This window comes from Hemitrygon akajei, chromosome 11 (genome assembly GCF_048418815.1).
Source record: "Hemitrygon akajei chromosome 11, sHemAka1.3, whole genome shotgun sequence".
Classification (NCBI taxonomy): domain Eukaryota; kingdom Metazoa; phylum Chordata; class Chondrichthyes; order Myliobatiformes; family Dasyatidae; genus Hemitrygon; species Hemitrygon akajei.
In genome coordinates, this window is record NC_133134.1 from 173948741 (window position 1) to 173969252 (window position 20512).

Here is a 20512-nt window from a genome sequence, read left to right on the forward strand (position 1 = left end):
GTTTACCATCTTGCAGTCTCCACTTCCACCTTCCTACCTCACCAACTTAATATGTCACTTTGTACTCTTTCCTTTCCTATCTTTTTCTCCCAAAACACCTCTCCCTTTCCATACCTGGCATCATCTGCTGATCATGCCCGTTCCTGTCTGGTCACACCTATCTATCACCTGCCCACATTACCTCCCCATTCCATCACATCTTTCTACTGGCTTTCTCTCTTCCACACGATCAGTCCTGACACATGGCCGGGACCTGCAGTATCACGCATTCCTTTGCCTGCGTAGATGCTACCATTTCAACTCACTTCCTCCAGTGGTTAGTTTTTGTGCCCCAAGTTACAGTGTCTGCAGTCTCTTGTGTCTTTGCAATTAACCATTCAACAGGAACAGGGTACTTGGAGTTCAGGACTGTTGACCCAGTACAAAGCTCGCAGTTTTAAACATAGCAGCGATGCCTGTCGTACTCTGTGGCTTTGAGACCTGGACAGTCTGTAACAAGCATCAACTGTACAGTATCCACAAAATCCTGCAAATTCTCCAGGACATGCAAAGCAATATCAGTCTCCTCCCCCAGACATGTACATCGTTCCACTCAGTTGCCAACATCAGCCACACTACATTGTTTGCATGCTGAATACCAAACTATGTCTGGGAAGAAACGATCAATTGGACAGAAGAAAGGGTCTAAGGGTTTCTTAAATGCCAATAATGACTTTGCCTATACCTTGCCCTGGCAGCACATTCCATGCACCCATCACTCAGTGTAAAAAAAACCTACTTTGGACATTCCCTCTATACTTTCCTCCAATCACCTTAAATTATGCCCTCTCATATTAGCAATTTCTGCCCCAGTCTCTGGCTGTCCACTCGATCTATGCATCTTATCATTTTGTATGTCTCTGTAAGTCACATCTCACTCTCGTTCAGTCCAAAGAGAGAAGTCCTAGCTCACTCAACCTTTCCTCATAAGACATTCTAAAACTACAAACGTTTGTAAAAAAAAGTAATTAAGGTAAAGATGGAATACGAAAGTAAGCTAGCCAATAATATTAAAGAGGATATCAAAAGTTTTTTCAGATACATAAAGTGTAAAAGAGAGGCAAGAATTGATATTGGACTGCTGAAGAGGTAGCACTGGTGGACAATGAAATGGCAAACAGTGCATCGGTCTTCACTGTGAAAGACACTAGTGGAATGGTGAAAGCTCCAGGTATCAGGGGGCATGAAGGGTGTGAAGTTACAATTACAAGAGGGGAGGTTCTTGGGAAATTGAAAGGTCTGAAGGTAAATAAATCTCTTGGACCAGATGGTGTACACCCAGAGTTCTGAAAGAGGTGGTATTAGTAATGATCTTTCAAGAATCACTAGACACATATCACGACATATACTGGTGATATTAAGTCCGATTCTGAGGCCCAGTCTCAGAGTGTGAAGGTGAGTAGAAATATTTGTAACCAAGATGTGAGGGTGGCTGTTTCAAAAAGAACAGTGGTAATTTCATTCTGTGTCTCCACCAAGTTTCCAATTTTCCCATTTGTCAGGAATTTCTGCTTGTGCATACACACAAGTTCTGCTTTCCTCTTGGAACACAAGTGAAGGATGACATAATTGGGGTGTATTTTGAACCCGTGATGTTTATTTCAGACGTAACCATCAACGAGCCATGGAATCGATGCAGTCAGCTTTAGATTCTGAGGCCAAGGCTAGAAATGAAGCCATTAGGCTGAAGAAGAAAATGGAAGGAGATCTGAATGAGATGGAAATCCAGCTGAGCCATGCCAACAGGCAGGCAGCTGAATCCCTGAAAATGCTGCGAAGTGTCCAGTCTCAGATCAAGGTAAGCTAAAGGCAATGGAGAAAGTGTAAGGTGGCAAGTTTTTGCTAGCCATCAGACAGGAGGAAGTTTCATTTATTGTCCGTCGGTTCACTTAATGAGGATGCTTGACGCAGAACTGTCATCAGTGGAAGTTAACTGAAATATATGATTCCTACAGGATGTGCAACTGGAACTGGATGAAACAATTCGACAGAACGATGATTATAAAGAACAGATTGCAGCCGCTGAACGTCACAGTAACCTGTTGGTGTCAGAGGTTGGGGAGCTACGTTCAGCTCTTGAACAGTCCGACAGAAGTAGGAAACTAGCAGAGCAGGAGCTATTGGAGGCAACGGAACGTGTGAACCTGCTGCATTCACAGGTAATTGTGATGGATAGACTGCTCCTAAGCAGGGAGCAAATTCAGAGATCAGGTATGCAAAGGGACTTAAGAGGTCTAGTGCAGGATTCAATAACTTGCAGACTGAGGCGGTGGTAAGAAAAGCAAATTCGATATTATTCGTCTCAAGAGGACTAGAATATAAAAGCATGACATAATGCTGAGGCTTTATAGAGCTTTTGGAGTAGCAAGTGCAGTTTTGGGTGCCTCATATCAGGATGTGCTGGCATTGGAGAGGGTCCAGAGGTGGTTCACGAGAATGATTCCATGAATGAAAGGGTTAACTTTTGAGGAGTGTTTGAAGGCTCAGGGCCTGTACTGCTGGAGCTTTGAAAAATAATGGGACATCACATTAAAACCTAGGCCGAGATGGAGAGGATGTTCCTATACTGGATGAGTCTAGAACCAGAGGGTACAGCCTCAGAATTGAGGGATCTCCATTTAGAACCAAGATGAAGAGGAATTTCCTTAGCTAGAGGGTGGTGAATCTGTGGAATTCTTTGCCATGGACAGCTTTGGAGACCAAGTATATTTAAAGCAGAGGTTGCTAGGTTCTTGATTGGTCAGGGCATGAAGGGATACAGGGAGAAGGCAGGAGATTGGAGCTGATCAGCCATGATGAAAGAGCACAGCAGATTCAATGTGCCAAATAGCCTAATTCTGCTCCTATAGCTTATAGTTTTATGATTTATTCCCTAAAGGTTAATTTCCAGGTTGAGTCTGTGGTGAGGAAGGCAAATGCAGTGTTACCGTTCATGTCAAGAGGACTAGAATATAAAAACAAAGATGTAATGTTGAGACTTTATAAAGCTCTGGTGAGGCCTCACTTAGAGCATTGTGAGCAGTTTTGAGCCCCTTAACTTAGAAAGGATATGATGAAACTGCAGAGAGTTCAAAGAAGGTTCACGAAAATGATTCCAGAATTAAATGGGTTATCATATGAAGAGCGTTTGATGGCCCTGGGCCTGTACTCACTAGAATTCAGAAGAATGAGGGGTGACCTCATTGAAACCTATCAAATGGTGAAAGGCCTCGATGGAGTGGATGTGAAAGAGGATGTTTCCTGTGGTGGGAGAGTCTAAGATCAGGGGACACAGCCTCAGAATAGAGGGGAGTTATTTTAGAACAGAGATGAGGAGGAACTTCTTTAGCCAGAGTGTGGGGTGAATCTGTGGAATTCATTGCCACAGGCAGCTTTGGAGACCAATCTTTATGTATACTTATGGCAGAGTTGTTAGATTGTTGATTGGTCAGGGCATGAAGGGATATGGGGGGGAAGGCTGGAGACTGGGGCTGAAGAAAAATCGATTAGCCATGATGAAATGGCAGAGCAGACTCAATGAACAAAATGGCCTAATTCTTGCCGTATATATTATAGCCTTATGAAATGGCAGGGCAAATGATGGGCTGAATGGCCTCATTCTGCTCCTGTCTTGTGCAGTTGTGCATTTAAAAAGTGAGGGTGGTAAATGGGCTGCAAGAGAATGAATAGATAACAAGTTTTCCCTTTGTGTGTGTGTGTGTATGCAGAACACAAGTCTGATAAATCAGAAGAAGAAGCTGGAGAACGACATTAACTACCTGAGCACTGAGGTGGAAGAAGCAGTACAAGAATGCCGGAATGCAGAAGAGAAAGCTAAGAAGGCAATAACCGATGTAAGTAGTGAGGCTCAGTGGCTCAGGTTGTTAGTAGTGATCGGTACAATAATGTTAGAATGTTTGAATAGTAATAGCAGTCTGATCCTCTGCCCATCACTCATTGGAGTTTAGCGTATCAGGAGCTGAATTCACTGAGATATACTCAAACATTTGACAGGCTGAACTGAAAGGTCTAGAGAAGAACTATGGTCTCAGGATCATGGAATTGGTTGATTTGCCCTGACAGGAAGGAGAATTTTTTTAATGTTCTGGGCTGTAAATCTCTAAAATTCTCTGCCCTAGGCAGCGCTTGATGCTCCGTCATCAAGAATATTCAAAGCTGAGATGCAAAAATTTTGGAACCAAGTGATTTAGTTGATATGGCAATATGTTTGGAATGTGAAGACCAATAAAGTCAGTCGCATGGTGGAGTAAATATGTTCTTATACCTACTTACATCAGTGATCGTTTACTCAAAAACCAGAGGCCCTTGGACGACCAATGAGTTGGAAAATAGAAGAAAATATTGCATGGTAGTGAGAAGCAGGCTGAGTATAATAAACAGACAGGAGATGTTAAAAGGAAAATGAACCGGGCAGAGGAAGGATGAGAAGCAGATGGCAATTACCTAAAAGGATTCAAATACTGTGAGCATGTACTAGAATACAGGTTGTGTGTGAAGGGTATTACCAGATTGATATAAAGTCAGCAATCTGCACAGCAGATGCACTCAATTGTATTGATCTTTACCAAAAAAGATGCTGCCAAAATCCCAGCAGAGAGAGATGAGGGGTGGCATGAAAATTGGTAAAGCAGCATACTATAAATACTAGCTCTGATTCCTCAGTCACCTTATCCTAGATTGCCTATGGCAGTTGGAATTTACAGGAATACATTGGTAGTGGGTCCATTTGAATTTACGGGCAGTGGTAGATGCCAGTATTTGAAGATGGGGATACAATGGTAATGCCATTTATTACCAAGCAGAGCTTCGGGACATTAACTGCCTGGCACTTTTGTGGCATTAAGGTTTCTTGCCACCAATCAGACCAAACAGGAAATTAATTCAGGTCCTGTGCAATCATCTGTAACTATCCCACTTTGATAAAAGGAAGGTCGATAGTAGTTGAAGACAGTTGTATGTAGGAACTATCCCAGCATGTTCCTGCAGTGATTTTCCGGTACTATCTCAGGAGGCTCCTGGAGTGATGTTCCAGTACTATCCAGAACGCTCCTGGAGTGATGTTCCAGAACCATCCCAGAATGCTCCTGCAGTGATGTTCCGGAACTGGAATGAATGGTGTTTAACTACTTTTGTGCACAGTAAGATTATAGTCCCTGGAGAGTTTTCGCTATTTGGCCCCAGTTTCACCAGGTCAACTGCACCTTGCAAATACCTCATTTTTCATATCCCTTTCCCACTTCCTCTCCTGGTTCCATCTGCCTACTACCCACACGTTTCATCCACTGGACCCTCCACTCTCCTCTGGCTCTGGTTGCAACTGCCTTGGTGCTTATTACATTGGAAACCTTTGTATTCCTGCTCAGCATCCTGTCTTTACCCCCTGCACCCCTCCTGATCATCTATTAACTTCATAGTCTGCCTCAATCTACCATCCACTTTCCTTGCCTTCCTACTACACCCCTTCCCATCCTCTACCTGGCTAAAACAGTCTGACATCCCTAGCCCCTCCTTGGTTCCCCTTGCCACTGGCCCATCTGACCACTCACCCTCTCTTCTATCCTGGCTTCCTCCCCACTCCACCCTCAGACCTGATGCAGGGTTTCAACCAGAAACATTGACAATTCTTTTACCCACGGACACTGCTCAACCTGCAGAGTTCCTCCAAAAGGACACTGAATGGAAGTCGGCTGTGAAGAATCATCTTTATTTTAGTTAGTGAGCAGAATTAATACCTTAAAAAAGGAGTTGAATAGAGAACAGGGCTACAGGCAAAACACATAGGAATGGAGCAAATGGGATTGATGACCACCTTCTGTGTCCTTATAGTTCGAGGAACTGTTTTTCAAATGATGATGAGTGCAATTTGAATTTTGAAAACGGGATCCATAGAGCAGAGACAAAGCCAGCCGCCTATTTACAGATCAGTTCAAATCACCAAATTGTTCAGTAGAACTTGGATTATATGAGCTGACTTACAATATCTGCATCTCAACGGTTCTGTTTACTAATGTATACGCATGGTATTAACAGCAATTCAAGTGTATGTACACATGGTACAGACACAACCTCCATAACAACCAGGGTGTCAGAACTACAGCATTTTGCTTACGAGCAGGTTTGAGGATTACAATTGATCAGTTGTCATGGTTTGCAGGCTGCGATGATGGCTGAGGAACTGAAGAAAGAGCAGGACACAAGTGCACATCTGGAAAGGATGAAAAAGAACATGGAGCAGACAACCAAGGATTTGCAGCTACGGCTGAATGAAGCTGAACAGATTGCACTGAAAGGAGGCAAGAAACACATACAAAAACTTGAAACCAGGGTAAGTGACACTAGAACATCAAATATTAGAGCACAGTACAGGCCCTTCTACACAATAGTGTTCCAACCTTTTAACCCACTCTGACTTTCCTCTCTCACAGAACCCTCCATATTTCTTTCATCCATTTCATCCTATCTAATAATTTCTTAAATATCCCTAATGTATCTGCCTCTACCATTACACCTGGCAGTGTGTTCCATGCCCCCAACTTTGAATTGAGTCAACTTTGTTACTTACATCCTTCACATACATGAGGAGTAAAAACCTTTAAATTATGTCTGTCTAAATGTGCAATGTGAAATTTATAGTAATTTGTAATAAATAGTATGTACAATGGGACAATCAATATAACATAGAAATACAATTTCTATGAATTAATCAGTCTGACAGCCTGGTGGAAGAAGCTGTCCCAGAGCTTGTTGGTCCTGGCTGTTTTGCTGAGGTAGCAACTGGAACAGTTTGTGGTTGGGGTGATTCGGATCCCTGATGATCCTTTGGGCCCTTTGAGAAGAGCCATCTAGCTGAATGTATGCCCTGATAAGACCAAAAGATATCGGAGCAGAATTAGGCCATTTAGCTTATCGAGCCTGCTTTGTTGTTCCATCATGGCTGATCCTGGATACCACACAACCCCATACACCTGCCTTTTTGCAATACCCTTTGGTGTCCTGACCAATCAGGAAACTATCAACTTCTGCCTTAAATATACATACGGTCTTAGCCTCCACTGCAGTCTGTGGCAGAGCATTCCATAAACTTACTACTGTTTGCCTAAAAAAATTCCTCCTTACCTCTGTTCTAAAGGGCTGCCCCTCAATTTTGAGGCTGTGCTTTCTAGTTATGGATACACCTGCCATAGGCAACTTCCTTTCCACATCTGCCCTACCTAGTCCTTTCAACATTCGGTAGGTTTCAATAAGATCCCCTGGTATTCTTTTAAATTCCAGTCAGTACAGATCCAAAGCTGCCAAACACTCCTCATCTGTTAATCCCTTTGTTCCCAGAATTAACCCCGTAAAGCCTCTCTGGACTCTCTCCAATGACAACACATCCTTTCTGAGATATGGGACCCAAAACTGTTGACAATACTCCAAGTGCAGCATGACTAGTGTCTTATAAAGCATCAGCATTATCTCCTTGCTTTTATATGCGATTCCCCTTGAAATAAATGCCAACATTGCATTTCCCTTCTTCACCACAGACTCAACCTGTAAATTAACCTTCTGGGAGTCTTTCACGAGGACTCCCAAGACCCTCTGTACCTCTGATGTTTGAACCTTCTCCTCATTTAGATAACAGTCTGCACTATTGTTCCTTTTGCCAAAATGCATTATCGTACATTTCCCAACACTGTATTCCATCTGCCACTTTTTTGCCCATTCTCTCAATTGTCTAAGTCCTGCTGCAATCGCATTGATTCCTCAGCACTACCTACCCCTCCACCTATCATCCACAAACTTTGCCACAAAGCCATCAATTCCATTATCCAAATCATAGACAATGTGAAAAGTAGTGGTCCTAATACTGACCCCTGAGAACACCACTAGCCACTGGCAGCCAGCCAGAAAAGGCCCCCTTTATTCCCACTCGCTGCCTCCTGTCTGTCAGTCATTCCTCTATCCATGCCAGTATCTTTCCTGTAACACTATAGGATTTCATTTTGTTAAGCAGCCTCGTGTGGCACCTTATCAAAAGCATTTTGAAAATCCAAGTAAATGACATCTGCTGCCTCTCCTTTGTCCACCCCTGCTGGTTACTTCCTCAAAGAACTCTTAACAGATTTATCAGGCAAGATTTTTCCTTTATAGAAACCATGCTGACTTTGACTTATTTTATCATTAGTCTCCAAGTAGGCTGAAAACTCATCCGTAATAACAGACTCCAACACTTCCCCAACCACAGAGGTTAGGCTAACTGGCCTATAATTTCCTTTCTTTTGCCTTCCTCCCTTTGTAAAGAGTGGAGTGACGTTTGCAATCTTCCAGTCCTCCGGGACCATGCCAGAATCAAGTAATTGTTTCAAGACCAATGCATCTGTTATCTCTTCAGCAACCTTTCTCTGGACCAGTCCGATTTCATATAAAAGCAAGGAGACAATGCTGAGGCTTTATAAGACACTAGTCAGGCCACACTTGGAGTATTGTCAACAGTTCGGAACCATATCTAAGAATGAATGCAGGGGGGATCTCATTGAAGCCTACTGAATGTTGAAAGGACTAGATATGGTGGATGTGGAGAGGTTGTTTCCTATGGTGGGGGTATCCAGAACCAGAGGCCTCCATCTCACAACCTCAAAATTGATGGGTGACCCTTTAGAACAGAGGTAATGAGGATTTTTTTTGACCTAGAATCTGTGAATCGCTCTCCCATAGATTGCAGAGGAGGCCAAGTCCGTGTATATATTTGAAGTGGAAATTGATAGTTTCCTGATTGGTCAGGGCTTCAAAGGATATGGCAAGAAGGCAGGTGTATGGGGTTGAGTAGGATCCAAGAGCAAACATAATGGGCTGAATGGCCTAATTCGGCTCCTATGTCTTATGGTCTAACACGGAACAACGCTAGGGATTTTCTGAAACCAGTGATTTACTTGGTATCCGTTCACCTACCAGTAACCTAGCAATGAGTTAGCAAACAGAAGGAATTTGCCTTAAAGGCAGTAGCAGAAGTATATCTGAGAGCTTGTTATTAGCCAATGCAGATACTCTGTTGGTGATTCAATTAGATTTGCTCAGATGTAATATCCCTCCCATTGTGGTCCAAAGGACATGTGCTCTTCATAGGAACACACGCAATGCTGGAGGAGCTCAGCAGGCTATGCAGTGCCTATGGAAAAGAGTACAGTCAATGCTTCGGGCCAAAATGCTTCAGCAGTTTTGTTAGTCTGAACTTAGTGGTTGGGAAGATGTTGGAGTCGATTATTAAAGATGAGGTCTCCATGTAGTTGAAGGCATATGATAAGATAGACCATAGTCAGCATGGTTTCCTCAGGGGAAAATCTTGCTTGAAAAATTTGTTGGAATTCTTTGAAGAAATAACAAGCAACATAGACAAAGGAGAATCAGCTGATGTTGTGTACTTGGATTTTTAGAAGGCCTTTGATAAGGTGCCACACATAAGACTGCTTAACAAGCTATGAGCCTATGATATCACAGGAAAGATTCTCGCATGGATGAAGCAGTGGTTGATTGGCAGGAGGCAAAGAGTCGGGACAAAGGGAGCCTTTTCTGACTAGCTGCCAGTGACTAGTGTTGTTCCACAGGGGTCTGTGTTGGGACTGATTATTTTTATGTTAAGTATCAGTGATTTGGATGATGGAATTGATGGCTTTGTTGCAAAGTTTGCAGATGATACAAAGATAGGTGGAGGGGTAGGCAGTTTTGAGGACGTAGAGAGGCTGTGGAAGGGTTTAGACAGATTAGGAGTATGGGCAAAGAAATGACAAATGGAATATTGTGTTGAGAGGTGTTTGGTCATGCACTTTGGTAGAAGAAATAAAAGGGTCACCTATTTTCTAAATGGAGAGAAAATACAAAAAACTGAGGCTGCAAAGGGTCTTGGTTCCACACTGTAGGCTTATTCAGAAAGTCAGAAGCCATGGGATCTAGGGAAGTTTGGCCAGGTGGATTCAGAATTGGCTTGCCTGCAGAAAGCAGAGGGTCGTGGTGGAGAGAGTACATTTGGATTGGAGGGTTGTGACTAGTGGTGTCCCACAAGGATTGGTTCTGGGACCTCTACTTTTCGTGATTTTTATTAACGACCTGAATGTGGGGGTAGAAGGGTGGGTTGGCAAGTTTGCAGATGACACAAAGGTTGGTGGTGTTGTGGATAGTGTAGAGGATTGTTGAAGATTGCAGAGACACATTGATAGGATGCAGAAATGGACTGAGAAGTGGCAGATGGAGTTCAACCCGGAGAAGTGTGAGGTGATACACTTTGGAAGGACAAACTCCAAGGCAGAGTATAAAGTAAATGGCAGGATACTTGGTAGTGTGGAAGGGCAGAAGGATCTGGGGGTACACGTCCACAGATCCCTGAAAGTTGCCTCACAGGTAGATAGGGTAGTTAAGAAAGCTTATGGGGTGTTAGCTTTCATAAGTCGAGGGATAGAGTTTAAGAGTCGCGAGGTAATGATGCAGCTCTATAAAGCTCTGGTTAGGCCACACTTGGAGTACTGTGTCCAGTTCTGGTCACCTCACTATCAGAAGGATGTGGAAGCATTGGAAAGGTTACAGAGGAGATTTACCAGGATGCTGCCTGGTTTAGAGAGTATGGATTATGATCAGAGATTAAGGGAGTTAGGGCTTTACTCTTTGGAGAGAAGGAGGATGAGAGGAGTCATGATAGAGGTGTACAAGATATTAAGAGGAATAGACAGAGTGGACAGCCAGTGCCTCTTCCCCGGGGCACCACTGCTCAGTACAAGAGGACATGGCTTTAAGGTAAGGGGAGGGAAGTTCAAGTGGGATATTAGAGGAAGGTTTTTCACTCAGAGAGTGGTTGGTGCATGGAAACGTCAGTGGTAGAGGCAGATACACTAGTGAAATTTAAGAGACTACTAGATAGGTATATGGAGGAATTTAAGGTGGGGGGTTATATGGGAGGCAGGATTGAAGGGTCAGCACAACATTGTGGGCAAAAAGGCCTGTACTGTGCTGTACTATTCTATATGTTCTGTGTTAAAGGTTAATTTGCAAGTTGAGCCTGTTGTGAGGAAGCAAGTGCAATGTTAGCATTCATTTCAAGAGGATGGAATATAAAAGCAAGGATGTAACGTTGAGACTTTATAATGCACTGGTGAAGCCTTCTTTGGAGTATTGTGAAGAGGTTTGGGCCCCTTATCTTAGAAAGGATGTGCTGAAACTGGAGAAGGTTCATGAAAGTGATTCCAAGATTGAATGGCTTGTTGGTGTTTGGTGGCTCTGGGCCAGTATCCACTGGAATTCAGAAGAAAGGTGGGGAGCTCATTGAAACCTATTGAATGGTTAAAGGCCTTGATAGAGTGGATGTGGAGAGGGTGTTTCCTATGGTGGGAGAGTCCAAGACCAGAGAACAGCCTCAGAATTTTAGAATGGAGATGAGGAAGAATTTCTTTAGCCTGCGAGTGGTGAATTTGTGGAACTCTTTGCCACAAGCAGCTGTAGAGGCCATGTATATTTAAGGCAGAGGCTGATCGATTCTTGATTGTCCAGTGCACGAAGGGAAACGGGGTGAAGACAGGATATTGGGGCTGAGAGAAAAGCCAGAGAAGTCACAATGGGCCAAAAGGCCTGATTCTGCTGCTTTATCTTATTGTCTTATGGTCTTATTTACATCTTTCCTGTGGGTAGATAACCAAAACTGCACACACTACTTAAAATTACACCTCACCAATATCTATATAACTTCAACATAACATCCTATTTCCTGTATTCAATGCTCTGATTTATGAAGGCCAATGAGCCAACAGCTTTCTTTACGACCCTATCCTGTGATGCCACTTTCGATGACTGTGGACCTGTATTCCCAGATCTCCTTGTAACACCACACTCCTCAGTGCACTACCATTCACTGTGTTAGACCCACTCTGGCTGGTCCTAGCAAATTGCAACACCCTACACTTGCCTGCAGTAAATTCCATCTGCTATTTTTCAGCCCATCTTTTCAGTTGGTCCAAATCCTTGTGCAAGCCATAATAGTCTTCCTCACTGTCCACTATACCCCTAATCTTGGTGTCATCCACAAATTTGCTGATCTGGTTAACCACATTATCATTCAGATCATTGATATAGAAGATGAACACTGATACCTGCGTCACTCCACTAGTCATAGGCCTCCCGTCACAGAGGCAACCATCTACTACCACTCTCTCGCTTCTCCCAGAAAGCTAATGTCTAATCCAATTTACTACATCATCTTGAAAGCTGAGCAAATAAACTTTCTTAACTAACCTTTCATGTGGGACCTTATCAAATTCCTTGCTAAAGTCCATTAAGAAAACATCCATTGCTATGCCTTCATCCACTTTCCTGGTAACTTCCTTTGAAAAACTATAAGATTGTTTAGACATGACCTACCACACACAAGGCTATGCTGAAGATCCCTAATCAGTCCATGTCTATGCAAATTTATCCGATCCCTTAGAATGCCTTCCGATAACTTTCTCACAACTGATGTCAGACTCACCGGCTACAATTTCCTATGTTTAGAGCCTTTCTTAAACAGTGGAACAATCCTCCAATCCTCTGGTACCTCTCCTGTTGCTAAGGCTCCATCATCTCTGCATGAAGAAATTTTTCCTACTTGTTGTAAACTCTCTGAGAGGAAGGATTTCTGCTGAGTCCTGCAAACCAAAGATTCTCTTTAACTCTGGATAATGAAGGCCAAGTCTCTTCGTTGCTCCCTGTTTTTCCAAACACAAATGTAAATAATTATTTTCCAATTACTTACACAAAATTGATTGTTCCATTTTTTTGTAGAGTTGTAGAACACTAGAGCACAGAAAAAGGCCCTTTGGCCCATCCAGTCTGTGCCAAACTGTTTTTCTGCCTAGTCCAATCAACCTGCACATGGACTATAGCCCTCCATAGTCCTCCCATCCACATACTTGTCCAAATTGAAGAAAATTTGAATTACTCATTCCTCGGCTCAGTGCCTTTTATATTAGAAAAGAAGAATACAGCTTGTTTTGATAAATGTTAAGTTGGTTAATGTGTTTATTATTGTCACATGTACTGAGGTACAGTGAAACTGCTTTATATGCATCTGTACACATCATTTCATCATCACTTGCACTAAGATAGTGCAAGGTAAAGCAATAACAATGCAGAATAAAATGTTATGGAGAAAATGCAGTGCAGGCAGAGAGTAAGGTGCAAACTGTAACGAGCTAGAATAGCTAGAATAGAATAGAATAGATAAGTCCATCTTATCATACTAGTGAACCATTCAGTCATTAACAGCAGGATAGTAGCTGTCCGTGAGCCTGGTGGGACATGCTTTTGAGCTGTTGTATCTGCTGCCCAGTGGGAGAGGGGAGAGGAGAGAATGTCTGGGTGGGTGGGGGTCTTTGATGATGCTGGCTGCTTTACTGAGGCAACAAATGTAGACAGAAGCTGGTTTCCCTGATGTCTGAGCTCGCTGGAAAGATGATTAAAACTGAGTCCAGCCGTGTCAGTGACATATTCCTCATTTCCTTTATTTACCAGGTGAGGGAGCTGGAATCTGAGCTGGAGTCCGAGCAGAGGAAGAATGCAGAGTCATTGAAAGGCCTGCGGAAGTACGAGAGACGGATCAAAGAACTGACCTACCAGGTACAGTAGCAGAGTTGCTGGTGACATGCTGCTGTATAATGCCAAACATTCACTAACCTCTCCCACTTTTTGCCGTAGTTCCTGCCTCACAGAAGAACTAGACTGGCTAATTAGCACAAACTTATTCTGCCTTTCAGTGATCTATGGCCCAAGTACATACTATCTTTTCCCAGTGTACCTCTGATCATAATCTACCTCTCAATTATCAACTGATCTTACATCATCTGCTGTTTGAAGACATGTTTCAAATTTTGACATAGAGAGAGGGTGTTTCCAATGCTTCCTGGCTGCATATATATATATAGAGAGAGGGGGTGGTTAGAATTGAATTGAATTGACTTTATTTCTTACATCCTTCACATACATGAGTAAAAAATCTTTATATTACGTCTTTGTCTAAATATGCAATGTGCAATCATAGTAATTTACAATGAATAGAACAGTCAATGTAATATAGAGTACACTCAAATCAGCGTGAGTTCATCAGTCTGACGGCCTGGTGGAAGAAGCTGTCCCGAAGCCTGTTGGTCCTGGCTTTTATGCTGCGGTACCGTTTCCTGGATGGTAGCAGCTGGAACTGTTAGTGTTTGGGGTGACTCGAGTCCCCAATGATCCTTTGGGCCGTTTTTCCACACCTGTCTTTGTAAAAGTCCTGAATCATGGGAAGTTCACAACTACAGATGCGCTGGGCTGTCTGCACCACTCTCTGCAGAATACTGCAATTCCCATACCAGGCAGTGATGCAGCCAGTCAGGATACTCTCAATTGTGCCCCTATAGAAAGTTCTTAGGATTTGGGGGACCCATACCAAACTTCTTCAACCGTCTGAGGTGAAAGAGGCGTTATTGTGCCTTTTTCACCACACAGCTGGTGTGTACAGACCACGTGAGGTCCTCAGTGATGTGGATGCCGGGGAACTTACAGCTGTTCACCCTCTCAACTGCAGATCCATAATTATCAATGGGGGTTTCCCTGTCTCCATTCCTCCTGTAGTCCACAACCAGCTCCTTTGTTTTTGCAACATTGAGGGAGAGATTGTTTTCTTGACACCACTGTGTCAGGGTGATGACTTCCCTGTAGGCCACCTTGTTATTGTCTGAGATTAGACCAATCAATGTAAAGTCGTTGGCAAATTTAATTAGCAGATTGGAGCTGTGGGTGGCAATACAGTCATGGGTATACAGGGAGTAAAGGAGGGAGCTCAGTACACAGCCCTGAGGGGCTCCTGTATTGAGAGTCAGAGGGGTGGAGGTGAGGGAGCCCATTCTTACCACCTCTGGCGGTCTGACAGGAAGTCCAGGATCCAGCTGCACAAGGCAGGGTCAAGGCCAAGGTCTCTGAGCTTCTTGTCAAGCCTGGATGGAACTATGGTGTTGATTGCTGAACTGAAGTCCAAGAACAGCATTCTCACATAAGCATCCTTCTTCTCCAGATGTGTAAGCAGTGGCTATTGCGTCATTTGTTGATTGGTTGTGTTGGTAAATGAATTGTAGGGGGTCCAGTTTGGGTGGTAGCAGATGTAATCCTTGACCAGCCTCTCAAAGCATTTGCTTATTATTGAGGTGAGTGCGACAGGACAACAGTCATTCAGGCATGTTATCTGGGTCTTTTTTTGGTACAGGGACAATGGTGGATGTTTTGAAGCAAGAGGGCATTCTATACTGGGAGAGGGAGAGATTAAAAATGTCAGTAAGCACACCTGGCAGTAGTGCTGCGCACATCCTCAGTACAGTATTCTCCCTGGGATGCGACTGTCCACTCATCTGTGTACGTCAGCCTCAGATGACCAGGTTGTAGCAGTGGCTTCCCTCAGAGGCTCAGAGTTAGCAACATTGAACTGAGCGTAAAAGTGATTGAGTTCATCTGGGAGAGAGGCTGCGACGTTAGCAGCACCACTACAGTTGGCTTCGAAGTCTGCGATGGTATGCAACCCTCGCTATAAGTCACGTGTGCTATTCGTCATGAATCTTGACTCAATCTTGCCCGTGTTGTTGTTTCGCAGCCTCAATAGCTTTGCACAGATCGTAGCTGCTTTTCTTGAGTTCCTGCTGATTGCTGGCAGCGTAAGGTCTGTGTCGCACGGTAAGTGCTGCTCACATGGAACTATTGATCCAGGGTTTCTAGTTCAGGAAGACCCTGACCAACTTCTAGGGGACAACATCGTTGATGCACTTCTGGATGAAGCACGTGACTCCATCAGTGAACTCGGAGACATCCTCATTTTGGAAAACATCCCAGTCGACATCATTGAAGCAGTCCTGCAGCATGGAGGCTGATTGCTCAGACCAGCAGTGGGCGGTTTTAAATATGGCCACCTCTTGTTTCAGCTTCTGCAAAATCAGGATCGCAGAGTGATCTGATTTTCCAAAAGCTGGGCGAAGGAGAGCTTTGTGAGCATTGCAGAAGGGAGTGTAACAGTGGTCAAGTGTGTTATCTCCACGAGTGCTCATCTGGATGTGCTGACAAAATTTCGGAGAGACTTGCGTCATTGACGCTCAATTAAAGTCACCAGCGATGACGAAGGCAGCCTCTGGGTGTGCAGTTCCTTGAGAGACAGGTCAGTATCAGCCAGAGGCGGAATGTACACTGCTGTGATGATAACAGCCGTGATCTCCCTAGGTAGCCAGTAGGGTCTGCACAGCAGTACCAGGTATTCCAGGTCTGGGGAACAAAATGATTTGAGAGCATGCACATTCTGGGGGTCGCACCAAGCGTGGTTGACAGTGAAGCATACCCCTCCTCCTTTACTCTTCCCAGAGAGGTTTTTTGACCTGTCTACTTCCTGACTGTATATAGAGAGAGTGTGGTTAGAATGTGTCCTGACTGCATATAGAGTGTGGTTAGAATGCGTATAGAGACCGGGTGGTGGGGCGGAAGAGATGGTTGTTGAAATATATCTTTTGGAATAGGGTTTTGAGTGTTCACTTAAGACATGAACACATGTAGTCCTCCTGGAGCCTCTAACACTGGCTGTTAAAACATCTGCCATGACGTCCTTCTAGGGGAAATATGCTCCCCCTTCCATAATTACCTCAACTCTGGTTAATATAATTATTCCTTAGTAACCCAAGGTTGAGTTCTGGTAGAGTTTGATAAACCAAAAGGAATAATAGGTCTGGTTTGAAGATCAGAAATCTCATCACTGCTCTGGCATTTAGCAGTCTGACATTTTTCAGGTTATCAGTTCTGTGAGTCTGGGTGAAAGGCTGTTTATCTGGAACCTGAAATAACGAGTCTGTGGTGGCCAGTGCTATCATGTTTGTTGTTGTGTGCTGGGGCAGCAGACACCAACAGAATCAACAAACTCATTCGTAAGGCCAGTGATGTTGTGGGGATGGAACTGGACTCTCTGACGGTGGTGACTGAAAAGAGGATGCTGTCCAAGTTGCATGCCATCTTGGACAATGTCTCCCATCCACTCCATAATGTACTGGTTAGGCACAGGAGTGCATTCATCCAGAGACTCATTCCACCGAGATGTAACACCGAGCGTCATAGGAAGTCATTCCTGCCTGTGGCCATCAAACTTTACAACTCCTCCCTCGGAGTGTCAGACACCCTGAGCCAATAGGCTGGTCCTGGACTTATTTCCACTTGGCATAATTTACTTATTTAATTATTTATGGTTTTATATTGCTATATTTCTACACTATTCTTGGTTGGTGCAACTGTAACAAAACCCAATTTCCCTCGGGATTAATAAAATAGGTCTGTCTGTCGGTCAATCATTGTTGGCTTTATGAAGGTTTCCAACATTTTCCATTTTTCATTTTGGAATTCTAGCATCTGCACGGTTTTATACTGTCATATTTTTCTGGCCTCTCAAACCTGCAACGTGTAACAGCTCTATTCAGGAAAACAGAATCACTCCATCAGTCACTGCAGGTTATGCAGTTTATCAGCAATTGCACTTTAGTCCATAGTCCATACTATTTCCAGCATTGGATGGAAAGTTTTAAACATTCATCCATGAAACTTGATTTGGTTTTAACCTGACAATTTTTGCTCAGGGCGAAGAGGACAAGAAGAACATTGTTTGTATGCAAGACCTCATTGACAAACTGCAGCTGAAAGTGAAGAGCTACAAGCGTCAAGCTGAAGAAGCTGTGAGTTGCCTGTACATTGCAAGTTTACCACATTTATGCACTGTTCAATCAGCTGGATAACAGCACTATGATCTTATTACAGGAGGGAAGTGCCAGCACCAACTTTGCTAAGTTCAGGACTCTGCAGCGTGAACTGGATGATGCTGAGGAACGTGCCGAGATAGCAGAGTCCCAGGTCAACAAGCTCAGAGCTAAATCCAGGGACATCAAGGTATGAAAGGAAACCGGCAGCTTTACCAGAATTATGCTAAAAGTCCAGTTAGTCAGGGCATCAAAGGTTATGGGGAGAAGGCAGGAGAATGGAGTTGAGAGGGAAAATAAATCAGTCACAATGGTGGAGCAGACACGATGAGACAAATGGCCTAATTTTGCTCCTTTGTCTTATGATCTTATCACAAACATACAGATCTTCTCTTAATCACTCAAAAATATTACTAAGAATAAGGGTTCCAGCACCAATGCTCATGGGATAACACTAATCACAGACTTCCAATCATAAAAATAGTCTTCTACCATCACGCGCTGTCTCTTATTGTGCCAAGCCAATCTTTGATCCAGTTTATGGCCTTGTCCTGTATCCCTTTACCCTCATGACCCAGTCTCTTGTGTGGATCTTGACTAAACCTTTACTAAAATCACATAAATTAGATCTACCACCCTGTTCTCATTGTTACATTTTGGTTCTCGTCAAAGAATTCAGACAACTTGGTCAGACAGGATCTATTCTTGACAAACTATTTAGTGTCTCTGGTCAGTTCCTGTCTTTCCAATGATTACACATCCTCTTCCCTACCACCGTTGTTAGGTTCACGGCTTTGTAGTTATCAGGATTTTCTCTGCTGTCTCGCTTGAAAAGAGGGAAGACTTTTGCCAATCTCCAGTCCCTGGATGGTGAAAAGGGAAGAGGAGAAAGGGCATGAATTAGGAGAGACAGGAGGGGCCAGGAAACGTCCTTCACAAGTCCAGTTAAAGAAAATCTATACATACATCAAGAGTAAGAGGATAACTATGAGTGCAATACTGCATACGTGGACAACAGTTGTGTTGAATTGTGTCACTACAGTTGGCCCTCCTTATCCACGGATTCAACCAACTGCGGATCAGGAAAACCTGGAAGTTCTTTCTCCAGCACTCGTTGTTTGAGCATTCCCTAAACAATTCAGTAAACAATACAGTATAACAACTATTTACATAGAATTTACATTGTATTAGGTACTATAAGTAATCTAGAGATGATTTAAAAGTACAGGCAGTCCCCGAGTTATGAAGGAGTTCCGTTCCTGAGTCTGTCTTTAAGTCAGATTTGAAGTTGGAACAGGTACATCCGGTATTATTTAGCGTCAGTTAGTCAAACGTTTTTCTTAGTATATAGTATATATTTTACCTTTCTTTGCATATAAAACTTAAGAAACATACGTTTTTCAATAATTGAACCACTGCGTTGCTTAGTAATACTTGTAGCTTTCATTGGGGCAGGGCCTTGCACATGCTCCATTAAAACTGGTCAAATCGTTGACTGGCTGTAGCCTAATGCTTTTCCAATGGCATTTCATCTCTTTCTGATCGCTTTATTAATTCCACCTTATTTTCAATCGTGATTGTGATTATTTTCGTGAACAGAAACATTGTGGATTCAGAGCTGCACCGGGTCCTAAAGACCAGTGCTCTGAGACAGGTTAAATAAAGTCCGGGGTTCCGCTAGGTCCTAAAGACCACCGCAATGACACAGGTTAAATAAGGGATTTGAGCATCCGCGATTTTTGGTATCCGTGGGGGGTCCCGGAACCAATCCCCGCGGATAAGGAGGGCCAACTGTACTTCTTTCCTGAGCCCTGGCTGTACTCAAAGTACAGTATGGTAAAGGATCAAAGCCCCACTGACATTAATCAACAACTCCATATACAAACTTTTAAGTTGTCACCTACTGGCTGCCTTGATTTAAAGTCCAGAGGTCAGAAAAATAGGAATGTTTGGAGCATTAGAACTCTATTGTTCTGAAGTCAGTCAATAATGCATTATAGGAACTGCAACAACACCATCACCACACCTGTCTGATCCCCACAGCTCTGAGGGGAGGCCACTGATCCCATCAGATCTAGTGTTCTCTAATAATGTGTTTTTCTCTCTTCATCCACCCCTGCCCCATTCAGCATGAAGAATGAAGTACAGACTGCAAGGATTATCTGACACAGTGCCCTTCTGCTTTCTGTTTCTGTGTAGTTTTAGTGCAGCAAATCCTGTGTGAATAAAGCAAATGATGATACAGCTCTACCTTGGGACTGATCTTTTTGAATGGTAGACCTTTGTATACAAACTGTGGTACACCTCTTGACTGGTTAGATTTAAGTACTAACCTTCAGGTCAAAACTGAAATACCAGCACGGCAAGCTGGTGAAGAGGCTGGAGACTTTCTTCATTAATAACAGAGGTAATTAATGCCTTAGTGGTACTCAAGGTGGATAAATTCTTTGACCAGATGGGATATATCCCAGGCTGCCAAGGAAGGCAAGGGAGAGATTGCTGGGGCTCTGGCTGAGAATCTTAAATCTTCACTGGAAACAGATGAGGTATCAAATACAATCATAAGAGATTTTGCAGATGGTAGAAATCAGATGACGGGATGATGGCAAACATGGCACTCTTTTAAAAGAGAAGCCTGGCAACTATGGACCTTTGAGCACAAGATGCTGGAGAATTATTCTGAGGAAGAGGATTAATAATCACTTGGAAAGGCAGAGCATTATCAGACAATC

General features: G+C 43.4%; 1 protein-coding gene across 1 annotated transcript in view; it reads left to right on the forward strand.

Annotated features, from left to right (window-relative positions):
- The window catches only part of LOC140736306 (myosin-7-like), a 109113-nt gene extending 89083 nt beyond the window's left edge, over positions 1-20030 (forward strand). Inside the window, exons 35-42 of the mRNA XM_073062297.1 lie at positions 1645-1837; positions 1995-2198; positions 3747-3872; positions 6194-6364; positions 13549-13653; positions 17664-17759; positions 17842-17970; positions 19910-20030. Of these exons, the coding sequence (XP_072918398.1) occupies positions 1645-1837; positions 1995-2198; positions 3747-3872; positions 6194-6364; positions 13549-13653; positions 17664-17759; positions 17842-17970; positions 19910-19921 (1036 nt within the window). The 3' untranslated portion in view covers positions 19922-20030. The remainder of the gene's footprint in view (positions 1-1644; positions 1838-1994; positions 2199-3746; positions 3873-6193; positions 6365-13548; positions 13654-17663; positions 17760-17841; positions 17971-19909) is intronic.
- Positions 20031-20512: the final 482 nt, after the last annotated feature.